Source organism: Crocodylus siamensis, chromosome 4, assembly GCF_052110815.1.
Source record: "Crocodylus siamensis isolate JL-2025a chromosome 4, ASM5211081v1, whole genome shotgun sequence".
Taxonomy (NCBI): domain Eukaryota; kingdom Metazoa; phylum Chordata; order Crocodylia; family Crocodylidae; genus Crocodylus; species Crocodylus siamensis.
The window spans coordinates 178,250,472-178,274,828 of record NC_143398.1 but is presented as its reverse complement, the minus strand read 5'-3'; the positions used below and the strand labels follow the sequence as shown (position 1 = coordinate 178,274,828).

General features: G+C 40.9%; 1 protein-coding gene across 6 annotated transcripts in view; it reads right to left on the bottom strand.

Annotated features, from left to right (window-relative positions):
• Window positions 1-24,357, bottom strand: part of AGAP1 (ArfGAP with GTPase domain, ankyrin repeat and PH domain 1) — a 561,813-nt gene that overhangs the window by 179,332 nt on the left and 358,124 nt on the right. For all 6 annotated transcript variants that reach the window (XM_090044999.1, XM_090045000.1, XM_090044994.1 and 3 more), the window contains one exon: window positions 15,351-15,455. In XM_090044999.1, coding sequence (XP_089901125.1) covers window positions 15,351-15,455 — 105 coding nt within the window. The remainder of the gene's footprint in view (window positions 1-15,350; window positions 15,456-24,357) is intronic.

Below are 24,357 nucleotides of genomic sequence, written 5' to 3'. Positions count from 1 at the left end.
CTCCTTCCAGCATCCTTCCCTTCATCTGTAACTTACTTGCAGAAATAAAGCACAGACTGACCCAAACAGCATGGCCTTTCTCTACTTAATGAATGATACACAAATATTTTTGAGGTTCTCAAGGTATTAAATCACAACAAGAAAAAAAAATCTATTCTTCCCTTTTGAAGGGGTTCATGTTGAGACAAGCAGACAACCTAATGTCTTCTATTCTAGGAAGTGATTTATGCACAGGGCAAATAGCCAGAAATTCCATTCCCAAATTTACTGTTGGGTTGCCTTATGATGATGGGAAAAATATTTGAATCTTTATGCTTATTTCTTTTTAAAAGCACACAAAAATATTTGAGAGGCTTGATCCTTTAAGTCTGGTACAGTGCTTTCTGATGCCCCTGTGAAAGATATGGTACAAGTACAAAAGCATGAAAAAGAAAGCCTAAGTTTCTATCACAAGATGATATTTTAGAAGATTCAGGATGGTGAAAGCTAAGAGTAGATGACATATTTCAGAGAACAATTCTGATTTAGTGAGCCATGTGTGGTAACCTGAAAAGCTATTGTTCATTGTCAGCAACAACTGCTTTGGAAAAAAATCCATGTGGACTGGTAAATGCTGAAGCCTTTACTTTTTAGTGTGTACAAAGCAGTCAGACATTTTTATTGCAAAATGCCGTCTGGAAAAGATGCAAAACAAAATTGCTAAACTGCAGAGGAAAAAAAAATAAGGGGGAAAACACAAAAGGCCCCCTTCCCTTTGCTTATTGAGTTCAAAGGCATAACATGCAGCACCCTGCAGCAAATGGGAAGCTACACTAATTTTAAAGCCATAAAACGCTATAAAGTGCCCTGCGGGGCAGGACTACACTGAAGCTAGTTGCACCTAAATAAGACATGGTTCATTTACTTCGCAGCTTAGCCTAATGTAATCATCAGCGGATTTCTAGCCTAGAGTTGTAACAGGCAAATAGCCGATACTGCGGAGGCGACACTCCCAGCCATTGAGGGGGCCTCAGCTAGATTGCTGTTGATTAGAAAATTTTTCAGTTTTGACAAGCACTTAATGAACATAAATCGCACCTTGATTGGTTTCCATTTGGGACCACAGGCACACCTAAGAAGAAACAGCCTGCAACTCCACTCTCTCCATCCCTTCCTTGCAAGTATCTCAGTTATAAACCTATAATCATGTTATGAGCCATAACAGAAATATATTTATCAAGTGTTTCTGTAAAAGTAGCAGGAAAAAAAATACTCTTGCTGTATTCCCTCCCACACAGATACTGACACTGTGTCCTTTAATATTATAATACACTATGAATCTTATGAAAAGGCACCACAATGCTACCTCCCCATAAAAATTATATTAGGAGAAAATTGGTCATTTTACAATATAAGAGTCTGTTCTGGAAACATTCTGACCAACCTAAAGCTCCCTCCGGGTCCTGGCAAAGAGAAGGTCACCCTAGCCCTTTACTATTCAAGTTAGGAATCAAGACCATACAATTAAAGATATAAAGAAAGCATTCACTGTGCCTTTACTGCAATTCCTAATCAGTTCAATTGGTGCTCTGAAAAGGGGTAAAAGGTTGGACGAGCCTTTCAATATATAACAATGTACAGACTCACTCCTCTCAGACTACACAGCAAGGACAGATATAAAACATTTAGTAAACATTGGATCAGAGTTTGTATATTCTGAATAACTTATGCAAAATACCTAATGGTTAGCTCTATTAAACAGGGAGCTTTACTTTAAGAAAGCCGTTTAATAAATCAGTAACTTGGCTTTCACTGTTTAATTTTATAATGTGCAATATCCAAACATTTTGCCTTATCTTTTTTTCAGTGAGCGGCACTTTTCACTGATATCTATTACATACTGTACATTTGTACTGTTCTGCAAGTAACAGTTTCCTGGGTGCTGCAATATCCTACACTAATTACATGTGATAAATCTTGTCACACACTCTGAAACAAATGAACTCAAAGCCAAAATGCTTAATCTATTCACAGGTCACTTCTTGCAGAAACAAGGAGAGTTTCTATCAGATCATGGGACTAGTAACATGGAAAAAGCAGAAATAATCACTCTTCATTACCCTAAGCACAGAGTACTTAAATGGAGTCTTTTATGGTGCAGCTCACTGACCATTATACTGGATACTGAAAACTCCACATTACATTATGCCTGTGGTTTGCCATGGTTTTTTCATTTGGTATACAGCAGGTGCAGCAAGGCTTTCATCCACGGATATACTCAATTTGAAGTGAGACTTACACCGGTTAGGCTTTAAAACTATCTTACCCTTGACATTTGTCCTGTAATGCAGGGTCTTAGATTAAAGGTAGCAGCCATGTGTTTTGTGTGCTTTTCTCTCTCTTGCTTTTTTAAATCTAATCCCTTATCATAGCAGGGATCAACCCAACTCCTACTTAACTATACACTTCAAGAGACACATTCCATAACATGGAAGATATATTTTAGTTACAGTGAGAGTTAGTCTCCTAATGGTATTCCAACCCTTTTGCTCCCTAGATAGAAACAGAGATCAGCAAAATATTTTGCATCCCATATCATGACGAAGCTGGGAATGGGAGCATTACCAGTCATTTAAATTGCTTTTCAAGGGGATAACTACATACTTGCTATTAGTAACTGTTGTAACTTTTGCACAAAATACAATAGAATTACACACTGGTAAATTGTTAGCAGTATTTTATTCTGGATAAGGGTTTAGAATAACCTTGATCTGCATTTCTGCTTGAATGGTGGCTATGGTATCAACACATTAAATAATGAGCAAAAGTTGTACACAACACTGTATACGCTCTGTACCAGTTTGTTTCTCCACTTAATCAAAGTAGGGAGGGGGGAGAGGAACATATGCTTCTCCTCTTTGATTTCTTTTCCTTCGAATTTAGACTGCATGCAAGCCTTTCAAGGGGCGCACAAACATTCATAAAGGGTACATAACAATGTGAACTTGGGAACATAGTTATCTTTGCTTTACTTCAGTTACCATGATGAAATAATTTTATTATTACTTGCATACTTTCTGGAAAGGTATTCAAAAAGGAGTTTCACACATAGCACACAGACAGTTTCATGTCCTTTGGAATCACAACAATTTATGCATGTGTGTTTTCTTTTATATTGTGTAATCAAACAACAAGGGCAAATTTATTAACTCAGATTAACTATAAATACTTTTGGGAGATGAAGCAGTCCAACTTAACATTTTTCTGAGCAACAGAAAAGCCTGAAAAAGATGATGCTTTCTTGAGAATGAGGTCTAGGAAATTTTTTAACAATGAAAGCAGTCATATATAATTATAGAGCTTTAAGAAAAAAGCATTAAATATTGTGAGATTTGTAAGAAACTGGTTAAACATTCACAAATTTTCTAGGTCTTTGTGTGTGTGTCAAATTTCAGTAGACTTATGCTGACTGTGATTTAAAAGCTGCAAGGGCCCTATAAAAAGTCAGTCAGTCTGAAGAGTTTTACAGGTTCAGATTTTGTTACTGTCTTTTAACAGGGTGGGTGTGATTGCAATATATTGTTGGCACATATGCATGATGTTTTAGCCTACAATAGATGAAAACTGGTCATAATTAAGTCCAAATACTATTATTAATCAGTAGTTGCTTTGGTTAGTTATGGAAAATACATTTCTAACACTTAAGAGTAGAAACATATATTACCTTTGTGCTGCCATAAAAATTATTGGCAAACAGATGTCCACAATTCTTGTCATGTCACAAATGCCCCAAATCTGTGGCTGCGACAAAGCTAGTAACAGTTTCTGCTCCTTTATTGTGGCAGAGGTTTGTTTGCTTTATGGCACAAGAGTGCAGGCAGTCCAGAACTGCCCATACCACCTGCCTTAGGCTGGACAGCTCAGGGGGCTTGACGGATCTGATCCTGCACACCCCAGGAATTCCCATGCAGGATTGGGCTCCTGAAGCCCAGGAAGCTCCTATCCAGTTTTTCACTCATAAGAGATGCGCCCCAGGCAACCTCTGGAGAGCATTTCTGTAGGTGGGGAACCCTGGCTTTCCCTACTTGCAGAGACACTCCTCAGAGATTCTCTAGGCAATTCCAGGGGGCATCTCTGTAAATGGGGAACCACAACTTTCCCTTCTTACAAAGACACACCCTAGGGAATCTCCAAGGAATATCTCTATAAACAGAGAAAGCCAGGATTCCCCTCTTACAGGGGTGCACCCTGGAGATTCCCTAGGGTGAGCCTCTGTAAGCAGGAAATCCCGGGTTTTCTTGCTTACAATAATGCAGGGAATCTCCAAGGCAGAGCTCTGTAAGTGGGGAATGAATATGTTGTCTGTTGTCTTCAGGATTGGCCTTCTGTCTGATGTGGGACAACGAGTGACACGTGTTTGCCCAATTAAGTGGATGAACTGTGGCAGGACACATCAGGCCATAGCTGATCAGCTTCATTTGGTGATATCTGTTTAAAATGGGCTAATTTTCTATAAATGGTGGAGCAAAATATACACAAATGGTGGAGTGAATCACACGCACACACACGCAACACAGATTCTAGAGTTGTGGCAGCCGCCTGGTATTCAGACTGATGTAGCTTAGGCAAATTTCATCTGGACAGAGCGTGACAGATTTTCTCCCTTGCAGCACTAACAGAATCCCAATGACCTCTGTGAAGGTCGTTACAACAGAAACTAGCTTGAATGGGAGCAAGATGTAATAGAGGCACTGGTCTAGAAAAGTAGCCCCCAGGAAGTCACAGTACAACTCTTCTTTTCATACAGCATGTATCCAATATATATAGATAGCTTTTTACAAGAATGGTCAGTAAGACTGTCCCCTTCTCCCCTCCCTCCTTCATTTTTTTTTTCCTTTGAAAAACAATGGAATGACAATCGTAGGAACTTTTTCTCAGGGAAAGTTATAAACTCATTTCAATTTCCCAGAAAAATCACAATGAAGAGACAATTTGTTTGTTTTTTCCCCCAGGGGAGATGGTGGAAATGATCACCTTTTGCACGACAGGAGGTACCAATATTTTTAGTACCACATCTCCCTGCCCAATACAGAAATGAGACCGAAGTAATAGGAAGGGCATTGTTGAAGCTTTGTTTGTACCCTCATAAAGTTTTGAATTTGGTTTTCTGTGTAGAAGTTTAGCCTTGAGTAGCATTGTGTATCAAATGCACATTTATAAGCTTGGAAAGTGTGGAAACTGAAATCTCACATGGGGAACCTCCCCTCATTATGTGAATTATAGTTCAGAGCAGCATTCACAAGTTCTCATGATAAGCTCTGCCTTGAAACACAAATACACAATTATAAGCTTAGAAAGAGAAACTCTCACTCAAAGGAAGAGAATTCGTATGTTCCTAATCTACCAGATGATATATATTGGTATATATATATATGTGTAAACAAGTCCTCCATTCCCTGCACTGTGTCAAGATGCAACATAGATAGGTTAAAAAGAAATACTAAAATAGATTTAAATCCCCTCTGAAAAAATTACATTAAAAAATGTGAGGGAGGAACTGAGAAGTAGCTACAGGGGCAAAAAATCCGATACCAGCAACAATCACAGATAAGGGCCTTTTCATCTATTGACCTGTGGCATCATGGCTAAAACCCCAAAAGGTAGACTGTGTCCGAACAGGTATTCATCAGGCTGAGGAGCAGATAAAGACATTGAGAACAACACTACCCAGCATGTGTTCCAGCGCATAAATTTAGGGAGCCCTAATGCATGGTACTATGCCATTAAGAGCCAAGAGATGCCTAGACAAATTCCCATGGGTCCCTTTGGGGAGCCTGACATAGAAATCTTATCGGCCAAATTTCAGTCATCTACTCAATGGCTATGCTCTAGAAGTGTAAGATGAATAGGTAGCTATGGTGAACTATGAAGCCTGCAGGTCAGAGTTCTCTCTCATTATCCCTCCATTTTCTATCAATGAAGTCCCTTAGGCATACCAAGGGAAGAGAAGGTTTGAGGTTCTTGAAAAAAGCCTGTCATGACCCAAACATGAAACAGTGGGATACTTATGTACATATTTTTCTGCCTTTCCTTAAAAAGGAAAATGAATTTTGTGATTGTGAAAGGTGTCAGCTGACAGTAATAGCAATGGAAGGTATTTAGCTAGCACAATATTGCAGCAGTTTCTCCTCAGTGCTCTGCCACTGTGACTTGGCTTTGCCAGAGATGAGATGCTAGTTTGATTTCTGTTTCCACAAAATCTTATGTTTTTACTAGTTTTCCAGTGAGGGTGCCAAACTGCAATACTCATGTATGTGATATGGACCTATATGCTATGATACAGAGATAAACCACTGACCTGTTTCTCAGAGACAGCTAAATATATACCTTCTAGTAAGGACTTCTAATCACTACTGCCTTAGACAAGATACAAAGTGTGTTTGTTATGTTATTAGTACTTTATACACATTTTAATGTTGTCAGTCCACATAACTTTTGGATTAGCAGCTTTATATTCCAAATGAGGCTACTATATAGATGGATTAAAATTAAGATTGATTTCTCTCCCTCTTTCCCTTCCCCAATACTGCTAAAGCGCTATCAATTATTTCATATTATGGAATAACAATTGCAGAATTTTGAAAAACAACATTTTATACTAAATGCATGATCTTATTTAAAAATAACTACTCAGACTAATATCACTTTTCCCATAAATATTAGGAATTTCAATTACAAGTACCAAAACAGTTTCTTTCTCTTTCCTTGCCAAGGCCCTAAGTCAGGTAATAATTTTTTTTTCCTTTAGAAAACTTAAATGAAATATAGTTACTAATGGGTAGTAGACATATGACTTTGGTGTTAAAACAGTGCTAGCTTTTTGTGCAGACAAGTACAGATGTAGGCCCACAAGAAAATACTTCAACACAGCAAACCACCAGATTTACCTTTTTAGTCATTTGTTCAATGCCTAGGATAATAACTAAAGCAAATCATACTTGGAGAAAGGAGAAAATACTTGGAGAAATCATAATCTACTTGGAGAAAGAAGGAGTGATCATCGGCAGCCAATGTGGATGTATTAAGAACAAATCAAGCTAAACCAACTCTATTTCTTTGGGGATGGTGTATGTGTCATATACTTAGTCCTTTGAAAAGGGGAATGTTTCAAAATGACACTAAGCCATGTTGCATTCAACCTGTGAGGTGTGGATAAGATGGGAACGATATAAACGTAGCAAGATTGCTCCAATTTTAACAGGATGAAGCTCAGTTGAAGCTGTAGAGGTTTTGCTACATTTGTATCTTGGCGTGTTCTCATGTAATAATCAGAATGCAATAGCTGCTGCCCTTTTGAAACACTCCCCTTCTGAAATGCCTCCAAATATATGTGAGTCCATATCTTCTCTTTGATAGAGTAACTATGGTGATAAGGAGAATGTAGTGGACATGATATACCTGGACTTCAGCAAGGTTTTTATCACTGTACCAAATGACATTCTTGTTACTAAGACAGACAAATATGGACTAGATAAAGCTACTGTTAGGTGGATATGTAACCTGCTGATTAACCGCTAGGAAAAAAGCAGCTATAAAAGGGATGGATGTCAAAATTCAGGATGTCTCAAGTGTATTCCATAGGGGTCTGTTTTGGGTCCAGTGCTGTTTAACATTTTTATTAATGACTTGGATTAAGGAAGAAAGATTTTACTGATGAACCTTGCAGAAATGCACAAAACTGGGAGGGGTTGCAAATACTTTGGAGGATAAGATTAGAATTCAAAAGGATCTGGATAAATTAGAGAATTGAGCAATAAATGACAAAATAAAATGAAGCAAAGACAAATGTAAGGTGATGGATCTACAGAAGAAAATTCAAATGCACAAATGCATAATGGAAGGTAACTGGTCAAACCAATGACTCTCAACCAGGGTGCCATGAGATCCTTTTAAGGGTGCCATGCAGTATTAGCACTACTAGGTGTGTAAACACCTAAACTGATTCAGAAAATAAGCCTAGCTATTTCAAATAGGAATCCACCGTGTCAAAAACATTGTGACCTATTGTGCTCTCAGTTCCTTGCAACAGAGGAATTGCTATTATTTTTCTCATAGCCAAAAAACAAGTGCAAGCTAAAACCTCTCATTTTTCCAAGGGTTGCCTTAAGTCCAAAAAGACTGAGGACCACTAGGCTAGATAGCAGCACTGCAAAAAATGGTCAGGGGTTTATGATGGATTATAAACTCAACATAAGTCAGCAATAAGATGGTGTCACAAAAAAGTGAATTCCATTTTGGGCTACATTAACAAAAGTATTCTAAAACACAAGATGTGACAGTATTAGTCAACCTGGTGCTGGGTATGCCCTAGTGAAATAGTGTGTCCAGTTCTGAACACTGGGTTTCAGGAAGGTTACACGGAAATTGGAGAGGACCCAATGGCAAATTACAAGGATGATAGAGGGTTGGACTGCAAATTGTATCAGGAAACAACTAGTTACCTTTAGTCTGGGAAGATGGAAATGAAGAGAGGGAAACTATAACAGATTTCAAATGTGAGAAACGACCATATAAAGAAGAGAGAACAACCGTCTTTCCTTACTGAAGAGGACAGCACACAAAGCAATGGTTTTAAACTTCAACAAAGCCATTGTAGATTAAATTAAAAAACCCCACCCTTCCTAAAAGGGCTGTGCAAAATTGCACTGCCAGTTTTGCTTCGATGCTGTTTCCAGGTCAAAACAGCAAAATTGAAATGGAACAGATATGGTCAAAACAGCCTCAAAACAAAACGAGGCAGATATAAATATTTTGCCTTTTCGATATTTCCCCCTTAGGCTACAATGGGGAAGGTTGAAACAACCTATAACTTTGTTATTTCTGGCCTGATTTGGATGAAACTTGAAGGAATGGTAGCCACTTCTGAGGGCATGAAGCCTGCCAAGTTTCAATGAGACAAGTGCAGGGATTTGGGGAAACTACACTCCAAAGTCTTGAAAGCAAAACTGATGTCACATGTATGTGTTAAGCCACAGGGGGGTGAAAACTGCAGGGATGGTAGTGCTGAGGCCACCAAGCCTGCCAAGTTTCAAGGAGATAGGTGTAGGGGTTTGGGGGAAGGTGTACCTCAAGCTGCAGATAAGCAAAACTCGTGACATGGGTGACACTGTGTGTGTTAAGGTGCAGCAGGGTGAAAGCTGCAGGCCTGCTAGCCCCTGCTGAGGCCACAAAGCCTGCCAGCTGTCAAGGAGATAGGTGCAGGGGGGGTTTGCGGCCCTGCACCCCAGCTGCTGACAGGCAAAACTCGTGACGTGTGCTTGTCTGACTGAAGATCCCCCATCACTTGCCACCACAGACCTGAGGGTAATAACTGACCACAGTATGAACATAAGCCAGCAATGCAATGCTCTAGCCAGCAGGGCCAACAATATCCTGGCATGCTTCAATTGATGCATCTCCAGCAAAACCATTGGAAAGAAGTAATTCTCCTGCTCTACTCAGCTCTACTCGGCATTTGTGAGACCACAGCTGGAGTACTGCATCCAGTTCTGGGCTCTGCACTTTAACAAGGATGTGGTAAAGCTTGAGAGAGTCCAGAGAAGGGCTACCCATATGATAAGAGACTTGCACAGAAAGCCATATGAGGAAAGGCTGAGGGACCTGGGATACCTTAGCCTGGAAAAGAGAAGGCTGAGAGGGGACTTGGTTTTGACCCCGCTGTGGCTTAACATGTACACGTTACACGTTTTGCTTTTAAGACTTTGGGGTGCGGTTTCTCTAAACCCCCTGCACCAATCTCCTTGAAACTTGGCAGGATTCATGCCCTCAGAAGAGGCTACCATTCCAGCAAGTTTCATCCAAATCAGGCCAGAAATGACAAAGTTACAGGCTGTTTCAACCTTCCCCATTATATCCTATGAGCAAATGTAGAAACAGGGTCGAAACGGTGAATCTGTTTCAACGGAAGAAAACGAACCAGCTGTTTCAACCCAAAACAAGATTCGAAATGGAACAATGTTCCGTCGAAACACTGATCAAAAGGGAATGCTGCCGTTTTGCACAGCCCTACTTCCTAACTCGAAGCCTAGGGACAGACATTACACATAAACAAGTTTAAATGACCAGAAACTGGTTGAAACCTGCAACAGAACAGACACGCAGTGCACATAAACCAGTTTGAAAATGGCCAAAACTGTTTTGAGATAAACCTGGTTGAATGTAGTATCAGACTTAACAACTGATTTGGCTCAAACCGGTTTATGTAATGTCTGTCCCAGGCCCTCTCCTGGTTTAAGTTAAATCAGAGCCCTCCAGCATCCCAGCATGCTCTCTGGACTGGGCAGTACTTTCTGCTCCAGCCGCAGGGCTAATCCCGCCCCCTGCTCCCTAGCCCCAGCAGGGACTGGCTCTAGCCGAGCCACTGGCTGGCATGGCCCCATTAAAGCAAAGTGGGCAGGGAGGGGGTTAACTCTTCCCTCCTTCCCCACCGCAGCTGGGGTCTGTCAGTTTGCCAGGGAGTAGAGGGGAGGGGGCCGTGGTGGTGGCCCCTGGGGCTGCCAGACCCTGGCTGCAGGGCAGAAGGAACTGAGGGAAGAATGATCTCTTCTCTCTGCTGCCATCACCTAAACAGGGACATGCTGGGGATCTTTTCTGTGCTAGGGGGTGGGGCTCTTCCCTCTCCTCCTCTCCACAGGGGTGGTGGTGGGGGGCTCTGTACAGTGCTGGAGGGGGACTTCTGCTCCTCCTCCCCATCCTTCCCCCTAGGGTGGGGAGGGGGACTCTGCAAAGCTGCCCAGCCTCCCGAGGGGAACTCTTCCCCTGCTTCTCCCCCACCATGGGGTGGGGAGGGGTTTTCTGTGAGGCTGCACACCACCAGAGGAGGACTCCGTGGCCGCGAGAGGTGGGGGGGAGGGGAGGAGTGGGGTGAAGAGTCCTCCTCTGAAGCCGGGCAGCCTTGCAGGGTCCCCTCTGTGCAGGGGGTGGGGGAGGAAGGGGCAGAGCCCCCCTCACTGACAGCACTGAATAGAGCCCCCTTCCCTGCTCCGTGGTGGCACGGGGTGGGGGGAGAAGCAGGGAGAAGAGTCCTCCTCTGGGGCTGGGCAGCCTGGCATAGAGCCCCCTTCCCCATCAGCACCCAGCAGAGTCCCTCTCTCCATCCTGCGACAGTGGGGGAGAGGAAGGAGTGGTAAGAGTGCCCCTCTAGGGTTGGGCAGCCCTGTGTGCCGGGATTGCTCCCAGCTGTCAGGGAGCCACTGGGGTGGGCAGAGCTGTCCCCTCCTCCTCCTCCTCCCTTGCCATAGCGGTCTGGCCAGGCTCCCTCTTCCCCCACCCTTGGCAACCTGCAGGCAAAGACTGGGGTTTACTCAGGCCTGGCCAGGCCTGGTTACACCCCCACCTCTTCAGCTCAGCTTCCATGTGGAAGTGAAGGTCTGCTCTAGCGCTCCCGGGCTTCTGGCCTGAGCTACTGCAGGCATGTGTCAAATGTCTATCCACTTGCAAACCGATTCACTCTCTGCAGGTTAGACTAACCTGCAAAGACTGAATCAATTCAGGCTCGGGCTTTTTGAATGTCTGTCCCTAGCCTAATAGAATAAGCTGCCTAGGGAAGTTTTGGAATTTCCTTCATTGGAGGATTTCAAGAAGCAGTTGCACAGGTAACTGTCTGGGCTTGCTCAGGAACAATACATCCTCCATTTGTGCAGAGGGTTGGACTGAATTACTTCTGAGGTTCCTTCCAGTCCTATAATTCTATGAACATTCCTCTGTTACTGGAGGAACAATTTCTAGATCCTGTATTTTATATCAATGAGTAATAAATCTACAGAAGGCTGCTTATGTACAAATTCTGTACAAGTTCTGCACAGAAATGTGGTTGCATCTCAGTCTTGTGCTATGGTTTGCATATATGACTGGATATGAAGCAGAAGCTATCTGCATTTGTAACCAAGACAGTGAAGAACTGTTTATCAAAGATGACGGGGGCAATCTTACCAAAATCTAACAAAACTGGCTTTACATTGTTACAGCCTTACAAACTCTTAACTCAAAGTGAATTTTACAGCACATTTGAACACAAGGTAGGGAACAACTCTGGCCCAGTGGCCCGGAGAATGCAAACAATTATCTCTGGAGACTGGATGCCACAGGGTGGACAAGCTGTATAAGAATACTTCACAACATGCACTAATAATACCAATATATGAAAAGAAAACAGTCCATGAACCTCGCTGCACTATTTTTGCTATGCTTTCCAATGGCCCTTCAAGATTAATTAAGATTAAGGTTTTAAGAGTCATGCTGTATGTTCACACTCACCCCATAAAGAGGTTAAAATACAGACGTGCACTGCCATTTTCTTTCAACCATATAATTGAATGGCATTTTAAATAACCTGCTCATATCATGTGAAAACATATCATGCCAGAACAAAAGGTATACAGAAAACGATCAATTTTTAAGATATACTATAACATGGAACATATCAGTGCATTTTTTGCTGGCTCTGTGATGCTACATGTTGGCTTGGTGGAAATAATGGCATATAGCTTTAAAATTCTTAGCCACTGAAAACCTTGCTATAGTGGGAGCTTCAGTGGCTGGTTCTTTTTTAAGCAAATAGTTCCAGTAGTTCCTTACTACTAAACCACTTAAAAATAGCTAAAGGAAAAGGAATAAGGAGTTATACAACCTTCAGAGCTGTGGGGAGGAGGGTTAGCAAGTGGTAATACACCAAGATGTACACTTCTAGCAAAAAACAATTACAAGCTAGTAATTACCTCTTCTTTAAATTGATTCCTTCTAATCTCTAATGGATTTACCTCTAATCTCAAAGTAATTACCTTGACTCTCAATGGATTCTCACTCTTGGGGAGACTAAGCAGCTCCAGGGAAACCTTGGAAAAAGGTTCATCTGCAGTATGAAAAACTAATAATGCATATGCACCTTGACCAGCAAGAACAATAAGAACATATACACAGAAAAAGGTTTTAAGAGGCAGATAATTGCAGCTTAGCTACTTATTGCCTGATGAGCAAACATGGAGCACTACTAGCTGAGCTGCTGAAGGTTGGCAACATGACCATGGCAACATGACCACGTGAGATCCAACTGCCTACTTCAAAACAAACAGAAGTACCTTTATTTCCATGTTATTTCAAGTGCCATTCTCTCCCCTGCTTTTACCTACAGCATATTGTTGTATTCCTTACGTTTCCAGTTTTGTATCCTGTAGTTGCCCAGGAGTTTGAAGCATTTGCTCTGATCTTTCGGTAACCGGTTCCCTGAAAATTAATGGGGACAGGACTCTCTGGTCCAGGAGATGCCTCTGAAATCCAAAATTCCAAGAAGAGGGGCTGCTCTTCTGTGGGCAACACTGAAGCCAATTTCAACTTGCAATACTCAACAGAAAAAGTAAAGCCACAAGCAGCTGGACTCCCCTAGCAGCTCAGATGGGATAAAGAGAACAAGGGACAAAGCCAAAGAATCAGTGCCTTAGCATTAACTACAATGTAATTTAGGAGATATAAGGAAGTGACATTAGAGATGACAGTAAATTTTAAACATCTAAAAACTCGGGGTCTCCTCTGGACCCATATCCAGATGCCCTGTACTCCACAAAATATCTAGTGAAAAGCAACCCTTTAGACAGATGATTCTCATAATTTGAAGGAGAAATAAAACTGAGAGAGGTCACAATTTAAAACATTTGCTTCTGAAACAACTGAGAAAGAAATGCCCGATTACTATAGGTTTGACAAGGAAAAATTGATTGATTTTTTTACCATGTTACTGGTACCCAGTGCAGCAGCTCTAACTCCCTCGAATGGGGAAAAAACATGTTCTCTCCACTCCCGGTCAGCTGACAGTTGGGGTAGAGCAGGGTTGGGCAATTACTTTGGCTTTAAGAATTTGGGTGAGCTGTTGTAGGTGGAGTGGGCGGGGTGGGGGGGGGAGAGGACTGGCCCAGTGCAGGTGGTGGTGGTGTGGGGGGGTTGTTGACCTGGCCTGGCATGGTGAGGGCAATCAATATTTTCTGTCCCAGGTCTGTCTGTCCTGCACCCACCACTAGGGGTACTGAATGGAGCAGACAGGCGGGGTCTCCATGGGACTTGCACGAGCAGCGCAAGCTTAGCCAGGTAGATGGGACGGGGCCATGGAGCAGGAGGCGGGTGGAGCAGTGTCTGGGAGTGGTATCTGGTAGCAGGACAGGTAGGGACCAGGCTGGGATCATGGAGCAGTGAAAACGCAGGGCCTGGGTCTGAAGCAGAGCTATGATCCTTTCCCTACAATTCCCTGCTGTGTGGGGAGTAGATCATGACTCTGCCTTGGGCCTTGGTTCCATGCTGTCACCACCCTTCTCCCTGGTTTGCCGATTCCTCCAACTGCTCGCGGCCCCATCCCATCCACCCGACAGAAAATGCCCTGCCCACAGGGATCTTGGTCAGTCTCTGTCTGGTGTCCCCAGCAGTGGGTGCAGGACAGATGGGCAGGGGTGCCTGGGTTCAGCACTGGTGGAGACGCTAGCAACAGCAGGCAGAAGTAGTCATTGCCAGGCTGCCAGGAAGTGGAGTCCAGCCGCTGTGCTGCTCTCACCCTGCTGCATGCCTGGGGATAGCAGGACCAGCTGCATGCACCACGGCTTGGACTGTCCCGTGTCCAGGCTGAGCAGGGCTAAGGGACCTGCCACAAGCTAGATAAAATCTCTTCATATGCTGTATTTTGGCCACCCCTGGGGTAGAACTACAACAGTGCCACATCTCCATCTCCAGCAGGTAGTACTATTATGGAGTAGTGACCATGTAACCATAGTGGACTGTGCTATAATGGCTACACAGAACTAAAGGGAAAGGAAGGCTCCTTATGTTTTCATCCCTTCAGGAGTGCTGCGGAAATAAAGTTTGCAACAGAAAATATTTTAATGGCACATATAAAAACTCTGAAGGAATATAAAATCTAGAAGGTGCTAAAGTTAATTATTTTTGAACTGCCACAGCCACTGCCAACCAAAAAACAGCTACATTAGCCTTAGAAAGTACAATATAATTTACTGCACTTGGAACCCCTTTTCCAAGCCAAAATAGCATTTCTTACAATCCTGTTACTTACAGTTTCTCTTGCAAGTCCAGAAAAAACACAAACATAAAATCAAGTTGAATTTACTGAACTGTTAGTAAGCTGCACAAAAGAAGGTTATCTAGGATGTACAGGTATAATTCCACTATAGAACTGTACAGCATGGGATTCATAGCTTAAGGGTGTTTTTTTTGTCTACCAGAGACAGGATGTTTATAGATGTTTTAATGAAACCCAGCTAACAGTACTTGATCTGCAATCTGACAACAACTGACTGCAAAGAGTATAACATACTTACATGTAAGCTGGGATGATAGGTCAGTACACCGTTGTCACACAATGTAACGTATTTCTTCTTCCACTCTTTATTCAATGATTTGCCACTTCGCTTTAGCAGCATACCCTGGCAGGAAGAAGAAAGATAAAAGACAAAAGAATGAACATATGAACTTTTGCATACACCATTAATTAAAGGACAAAAGACTATCTTTTTAGTACTCTGCTGGTGTCCGTATCCCTGCCCCTCAGCTTGTTTCCTCTCTGGAGCAATGCCTACCAGCATTACCATACTTAAGTAACAACACAATTCTTCTTTATTGCTTCCATTAAATCAGTAAAGTGGGTTAAGCCAACAAAGTATTTATCTGCCTCAATGTTACTCTGTCCACCTAGCATATTAACAGAAAATTTTGCATTGAATTACAGTTTCCTTGGAATTCAGATTTTACTGGTGGTACTGAACCAGATTATGCCCATGACAATGAATTTCAAGCTGAGCAAATGTCAGGCAACATGGATTTCCCATGCAATTATGGGTTCCATTGTCTGCTGTTTGTGGCTTCCTCTCCTGAACTGGCTATTGCACAGGCAAAGAATTCAGAGTGGTTAGTGCTGGACTTTTTCTACATCACACTTATAGTTTTGTGTGCTCTCTCTCTCTTTTCCATGATGTGGCACTGCAGAGAATTTCCTTCATCTACTTTTTGTAGTAAGAGGAAACAGTACTCACTACAGGTGTCAAGAGCAGGAACGATCCTTGTGGGAAAACAAAGCTAAAGTAGGCTGTATATGTGAGTGAAATCTTGAGAGTGGAGCATGGGAATAAAATGAAAACACAGATGGAGGGATAGGTTGGGAGGGATGACAGCAACTATTTTCCCCAAAGGGTGGCAGAGAGAATGAGAGCACACATGCAGGAAATGATTTACTGCAGATTAAGAGATTAAAGACAGAATTATTAAACAGGTAATTAAGAACTAAAAATAATGTAAATGTATAGCAACACTGGAAGAAAAAAGAGGAACAAGGACAAACAAGAACATTAACAGAAAACAAAATCTGTAAGCAAGCTGATGAATCCAGATTCAGACAAACCAAACAGGAATTTACAAAGAGCTGGAATTTAGCAAAATACATAGGAAAAGGAATAGAACCAACAAAAAGCCAAAAGAAAAACATTAGTTTATAGTATACTTCACATATCACTGGCAGTTTTAACACTTGCTGGAAAAATATTGAAAGTTACACCTTTCCATAACTAGCACTACCACCAAAGGTTTCCAGTATGAGTAAAAAGGAGAAATTATATTTGGACAATCACTAGGCCTAAACACTTCTTCCACTGAATGTTAGCATTTTACATGCCACAGTTTAAATTTTCAAAATTCATCGTATCTAGATTACAAAGTTACAGAAATTCTAGCCAATTTATTTTAAACTAAAAATAAGATAAGCATTTTGGAAAAAATTCAGTGAATTACCACCTATACTATTAGGTTAAACCAAAGTAATCCTTATGCATAAATTTGCTTCTGATCCAAAATAATCTAGAATGTATTACTTAATCTGAATGCTAAATAGAATAAATTGGAAAATGATTTTTCCCAGTTAAACTTCTTACTCCAGCATAATTCTATGACTGCATCAAACTACTGTCTAAACTCTAACCATTTTGTATTAACAAATACCTATAAATCGGCAAATCTTGTACTACCTATGGGCTCTCTGCAGCTACAGAAAACAGTTGAAACAAAAATTAATATTTTATGCTCCTTAAATTAAACCTAGCCATAACCAGCAATATGAAGTAAAATATGTGTAAGTTTTCCCTTATAAATATGATTGAAGAAAGCTTCCAGTAAATGAAATCACTCAATATTAGTATACGGAAAATGAAGCAGGAAATACATGAAGTTGTGCAAATTCACAGTAACTGGAAATAGTACACTTCTGAAGAATAATACACTTAGAGTACTTGTGCTATATACTTACTTCATCAACAGATTGCTTTATAAAATTACGTCACTCCAGACTGAATCCCAACAATAAAGGGATAAGGGTCAGTCCCGTGCCACTGCACAATTAGAACTGCTCCACTGCCTCAGAAAACTGGCTCCCTCTCTGAAACACTGAGATACTTAATCCTCAACTAAACCCCGTGTGCCACAGTCCAGATGGACCCATAATATTCCTTTAGCAACCATCAAGATATTTCCACAGGGAAGACCCTATGGTCATAATTGCCCTTTACTGGACACACTCCCTAGATAAAGGCCACAAAGTGACCTTTGAGAATTCAAACATGCTATGGAAGACACTGCATACAGAAGCAGTCTTCACATAACTGAAATTAGGCATCAATGTGAAGATCTAACTTTCTGATATTCTAGAGGGTCAGGTTTTTCTCTGTACTGTTGGTTGTAACCTTCTAGTACTCATGATCTCAAACTTTTAAAAAATTGTACAGAGTTCTGAAGTAGCTTCTTACATGCTTCCAGAAGTTTGAGGTTTGTGCGCCAATTACAGAGTCTTCTCATGTAAGAGAGGTTGTTTTCTTCTATTAAAAATGAAAGCTTACATCTGCCTTTGATTTCCATGTTTGTCTGTAATAGGTGATCTGTCATTTCACCTTTCCAATCTTTTATACTCTAGAATTCAGTTTTCATTATCACTGTGTTATGTGGATCAAAATTTACTTCCCCAAAGCTCTTTCCCCCATGGGTACTGAAGTGCTTATTCCTAAAACACTTTAAAGGGAATTAAGCCCAAAGGATCACATACTGACAATTTTTTCTTTCCATTATCTTTGAAGTTTAAAAAAGGTAGAATTACATTTCACAACTTTTTGAATGTCCTGTAGCTATAGGTAAAACTTGTTACTATTATGGGAGCATAGTTAAACCAAATTATAAACTTAATGCATTGTGATGACAATAAAATATTCAATATTCACCTGGATTTCACAAGGTAGAAACTTTGCTACTCTTCCATTTGTGAATTAGAAAATTCCATTTTATGGATCCAGATGAAGTCATCACCTTGACATATCAGTCAAAATGGTGGTGAGACAGGTCTTTGCTTGACTGTTTTTAAGGACTCCACTGGACTTTTAGGTAGGGTCAGGTTCTACTAAGTATTAAACATATGTAATAGGAATGACTGAGGCATATTATCTGCTTATCAGTGTATCTTTTAAAAAAAAGTTGCGATATATTTTGTGTGTGTGCTATAGCAAACATTCTTTGTATTATACAACAGAAATAATCTTAAACAAATACTGCATGCAAAAACCTCTGACAAGTGTAATGCCTGACAAATACTGCATGCAAAAACTTCTGACAAGTGTAACCCCAATATACTAATCAAACTGAAGAAATCAGCTTAACTTAAGAGGAATTAGGTGCATTAATAAATGCCAGGAAATAGAGCAAAAACTGAAATATACTTCCAGAAGAAGGTACAAGGCACAGGAGAAACCTAAAATATTTTGTGGAGTTACAAAAGCCTAATGGTACATAGATATGGTACTCCAAACAATCCCCATGTAAAAAGGTTGTTATAATAATTATACAACAGGAAGAAAAAGAGTTAGTGTATCCCTCTGCCACATGATTTTTATTTAGCTGAATAAAAAAAGTATGCATACCTAATAATAACCATAGGTTCCATCAGACCAAATACAAACTTCACAAGCTATTTTGACTTGCGCACGTGCTCAATACACAGTAGAACAATCAATATTTCTGCACTTAAGGAAAAACAGCAACCAACTAAATACGAAGGAAAAATAAGATAACATACGATATAGCACATATTCAAGACTAGAGTCAGCTCTGGATGTGAATATTCCCAAACTCTGCGATGAAGTAGATCTGGGGCTCCAGTTCAAATTCACCACTATCAGAGCTGTCACCATTTCAGCACAATTTGGAGCATCATGCTATTTGCAACAATTTCTCTATTAAATATAGAGAGTTTGAGAGTAAAGGCATAGCCTACGTCACTGATTCTCAACCAGAGTGCCACAGCACCCTAAGGTGCTTGGAGATCCTTTCAAAGGTGCCATGGATCCCACAACACTAGCACAGGTAGTGTGAAAACACTATTCACAAGATAAACCATTTAAAAATGGAATGAGAGTGTTAAAAGCACTCTGACCTGTTGTGATCTTTCTGAATTCTTTGCAATGAAAGAGCTGCACTATTATATTTCTGCAGTCAAAAATTATGTGAAAACAAAGAGCTGAGATTTTCCAAGGGGTGCTTTGAGTCTAGCAAGGGGTGCCTTGAGTCTAAAAATGTTGAGCACCACTGGCTTACTTTGTAAAGCTTTTAAAACTCATTGTATACACAAAATACATTCCAATACTGGTTCCAGTATTAATATTCCCACAAAAGACAGTTTCTCAGTATCAAAAGCATCAGCTGAAGATATAAAATTAGAAACATGTCATTTATACCCAAGACCTCATTTAGGGAATTTCAGCTCTGCCAAAAGTGGTGCTGGTTCATTCTGAAATTCTGCTGCTGTAAAGTCTTTTCAGTCACAAACCCAAACATGTTCTTTTCAAAAAATTAATGAGTGACAATAAAACTTTTAGAATAGAGTCTCCCATATTCTTTGTTCCACTGAATTTTTATAGAAGGGAAGACAGAAGGGAAACCATTACTTATCTAAAGCTAGATAAATCTTTTAGACAGATTTGCCTAAATGGACTTTTAAGGCAGCCTAACATATTATAAGACCAGGTGAATTCAGAAAATATTTCTGAATAACAAAAAGAAGATTTTACGAAGAACTGGAATGTTTTGTTTCAACATTTTCAAATATTCTGACAAAACAGGTTGTTGACTATGAAAGCTCTTGCCTCTCTAAACCAGTTAGTCTCTATGGACGTTTATACATGTGCAGTGTGCGTGCTCCAATGCGCTGTAATTAACTGAGTGTGGTAATTACTGCGTTTCATCAGACACCAGTGTCATGTGTATCAGTGTCCCCACACTGAAAAATGTGGTGGGGGTGCTTTAACTAAAACTCATTCGACGAGCTTTAGTTAAAGCACGCCCACTGCCATTTTTCAGTGTAGGGATGCTGATCCATGTGATGCTTCAGGTGCTTTAATTAGAGTGGCTCTCAAAGCCGCTCTGATTAAAGTGCCCCCACCCTATTCCCGGAGCACGTGTATAATTGCCCTAAGATGCCACCCTGCCCTACCTTTTGCATGACTTCAGACTAACACAACTACTTTCCTCTCTCGCAACATTTCAAAATGAACCATTTAATCTTTTTTTACTTTGATCTAGCTTGACAAAGTTAAGAAATTCACACACCAAAAATACTACATTTATTCAAATCCAAGACAAGGTTTTACATCCCAACGCACATGGGGAAAAAAGCCCTGTTTTAGGTTCAAATACTGACCCAGAGCAGGTGCCGGCTCAGCTCTGGTTTGGCTCTGGAGTGAAGTCAGAGCTGAGCTGTGGCCTGCCCTGGGTGAGGGTGGCTTGTGTAGCAAGGGAGGAGGAACACAGTGGAAGGAAAGTAGAGGAGACTGAGTGGGGGAGGGAGAACCACATGGGGGAGGTATGCATTTTGTGGTTTGCGGGAGCATAGGGGAGAGACCACACAACCCCCAGCCCACCCCCCCTTCAGTCCAGCTCAGATACTGACCGGGCCAGACCCAGAGCTGCTGTTGTTGCTTCTTCCTGGCTGGGCCAGGGCCTCTGATTGCCTAGAACTGGAACCAGAGTTGCCCAGAAGGTAAGCAGTGCGGGGAGATAGGAGAGGCAGCTGGGGTCAAGCACAGTCATATGGGTGGGGGCAGGGGAGGACAAGTAGTAGGAGGAGTAGGTACCGGGTTCAGACACAGGCATGGGGGGGGCAAGGGGCAGGAGTTAAGTGGGGCCCATGGCAGAGGGACAGATGATATGGGCTGGGGGCACGTGGGAGCAGGGATGGAAAGGGATAAGTGGCAGGGGGCAGACAGCAGAAGTGATAGGGGGACAGTTAGTGGGCAGGTGGCAAGCACTGGGAGGGGACAGGCACAGGCGGGCAATGGGTGGGGAGGGGCAATTAGTGGGGACAAAGGATTGGGGTCTGGTCTTTTGCCCCCCACCACTGCTTTCTCTGCCACAGCAGTACAGCAGGACAAATTTTAGATGATTCTCCCATAATTAGATCCTATACATGGAAAATGATAACAAATTTATCATTTTCCCTGAACAGAATCCAATTATTGCTGGCCCTCTTAAATTTCAAGCTGCCTTGGACTTGGATAAGTATGGTATGTGTTCCATTTCAGCTGAACCACTTTCAATTCACGGAAAAAGCTGTTGTGGTTTGTTCTGTCTAAAGTGAACCAGGACAGTTATTTTCACAAAATATTCACAATTTCTTTGTCAGGACCATCTCAGCAACTAGTGCAATGGACTGGTACACATTTCTCCCTGAAGTCCAGTACCCAAAATGCCAGAAAGTATAGTTGGCATGCTGTGCTGATGCATAGTCCTTTGCAGATACAAGGCAGGAAGCAGAAGTTAAAGCAATTCCCAGACTGCGCTTTCACCATGACAAAAATCAGCAAGGTGTGGCTGGTTGTTTTACATGGCTCAGAAGGGGAATCACCATTTGATAGCCACCTCTCCAGCTACAAGAATAGCCTGTTGTAATATTATGCGGGGAAGGAAGCTAGGAACGGAACTACCTTCTCTTTCCTTTCCAGCCAAATAGGAATGAGCTCAGTGGCTACAAAAAGCTACAGAGGAAAAAAAAAAGGTATCTGCTTATCAGAGTGCTCCTTAACCTACAAAAGAAATGGTACCTGCTACCTGCTTCTCATAACAACAGGGCTATTTCAGACATTTTACTTTCAAAGTGCTAGAGTACTGATTCAGGAGCCTATTTGCAATCCCTAAGCACGTGAACCTTTTCCTAATTGCCACATTTAGAGCTTCTAGGTCACAGTTTAGATGCCCCTGCTCTAGCCTGTGTATGCAGCAGAAAAAGGTGGAAGAGCAAAAAACTACAACTCCCCTGTGCACCATCTTTAAGAGGATAACAAAGCCTAAAGCTTTTTCTATTCCTTCTACACCTTTTTGATACATAACAGAAGAGGCCCTTCTTTATAAAATGGCAAAATGAGTCTGAATGAATCATTTCACTTTATATTTATATAATATATTTGTTGAAAAAAGACAAGGAATACTGGCACAAGAAATAAGAGGAAACAAAGGTCAAGTGGGAAAATACACAAGCTTGCTTCCTATGCCATTAAGTTAGTGAACATTATTTAGAATTACTATATTGCTCTAACGGCAATTTTATGCCTTTCTTACACAAGTACTGCTTTTATTACACTATACTTTGCCAAACAAAAATACAAAGTCATACCTGCTTTTAATGTAAAAATGTGACAACTCTATGGAATGATCTTGAGAAATGATCTGTCGAGGGCAGTTTAGAACAGCTAAAAACACACTTCAGCATAAACTGGATTTTAAATAGATACATCAAACAAAAGAAAAACACAGTTTTTTAAGATCATGATTTAGTGTTAAGCTTGACTGAAATGGAGTGAGCTAAGGAGATGTTTACAAAGCATTCAAATTAGTGATTAAGGTATAATGACAATATATCCAAGCTAGCTTTAGACCTCAGGACCGAAGGCTGTCCAGAAGTAGTGGTACAGAGCTCAGAGCAGGCCAAATGACTTTGCTTCCAAGGCTATTTTAACATCCCGCACCGAACAAATCTCATGTTTTATCTCTAGGCCATAAATAGTGAGCCTAAATAAATCATAATTTCTATTTCAAGATACTACTTATTAAACCCATCTTTTCTAAAAAAAATAACTTTCACTGATCAGGTATCATTATTTATCGTGACAACTGATCCAGATAAATACTTCAATTTTTTTACTTTATTCATTCTTGAATTTTAGCACTAAAATTAAGTGTGGGTGCCCCAAGCTTAAAGACTCAATATTTTCAGGATTTAACACTTCCAATTTGCTCACCATCTATGAAAATAATTTAACACTTCAAATTATATTTTACCACCTTCTCCAAAAACTGCAACTGTGGATCTAATAGTGGGATGTTTCCTATCTACAGTATTTAATCCTAAAGAGTGCTATTTGTAGTTTTAGTGAGCTATGAGGAAAAATACTTTGGTTAGCATACATGTACGTCATTTCTTGGTTTTTGCTTAAGGAACTTTTTTGTTGTGCAAAAAACAGGAACTGTCTGTCTGTATTGCTATCTCTTTATTAGTAATGTGTATTCTGTGTCTAGTCCCAGGAGGTCATTGCAAGCCAAAAGCAATGTTAAGTGTACAAGCTTTAAATAACTTACAAAGTTAATGTAATGAATGTAAGTGTTATCTGAAATCCATCACTCAGTGGCCTGCTGTAGCCCCAAGCTGTGATAAAACACCGCTCATAAATTTATATTAAAACTCTGTTCAATAGCAATTATTTACCAACAAAGATTTATTGATTGCATTTGCTGTTAAGAGACTGGGGCCCTAACTGAGCCAATCAGCCTCTGTCGTTGAGCTTCAAGGCACCAGCAGAAGTTACAGACCACTATCAAGCTCAGCATCCTGATCATTATGGTGACAATCAGAGTAGTTAATAACAAGACTCCCATGTGAGATCGAATGCACATAAAATGGTTAGCTCCTGGTCAAGTGACTAGTACATATTCTATAAACCAGGTCAGCTGGAATATCCAGTTATCAGCTGAAGTAGAATTTAAGAATCCTTTCCCTTAAGCAACAATCCTTAGCTGCTTAAGCAGCTTTAAATGGAAGTCAATGGCAAAGCCATCATGAATTTATTTTAGGTTATATGTATTTTAAGTTCCATGTCTCCAACTGCAACATTTAAAAAAGTTTAAATAGTTCTCATATAATGAGTTTAAATATTCTCTGTGATGAGTGAGGAACAAATTATAGGACCTTAACTGCAGTGGCACCCATGATTTCATCCGAAATGTTCAACATCTGAAAAACGAATGCAAGTTTAA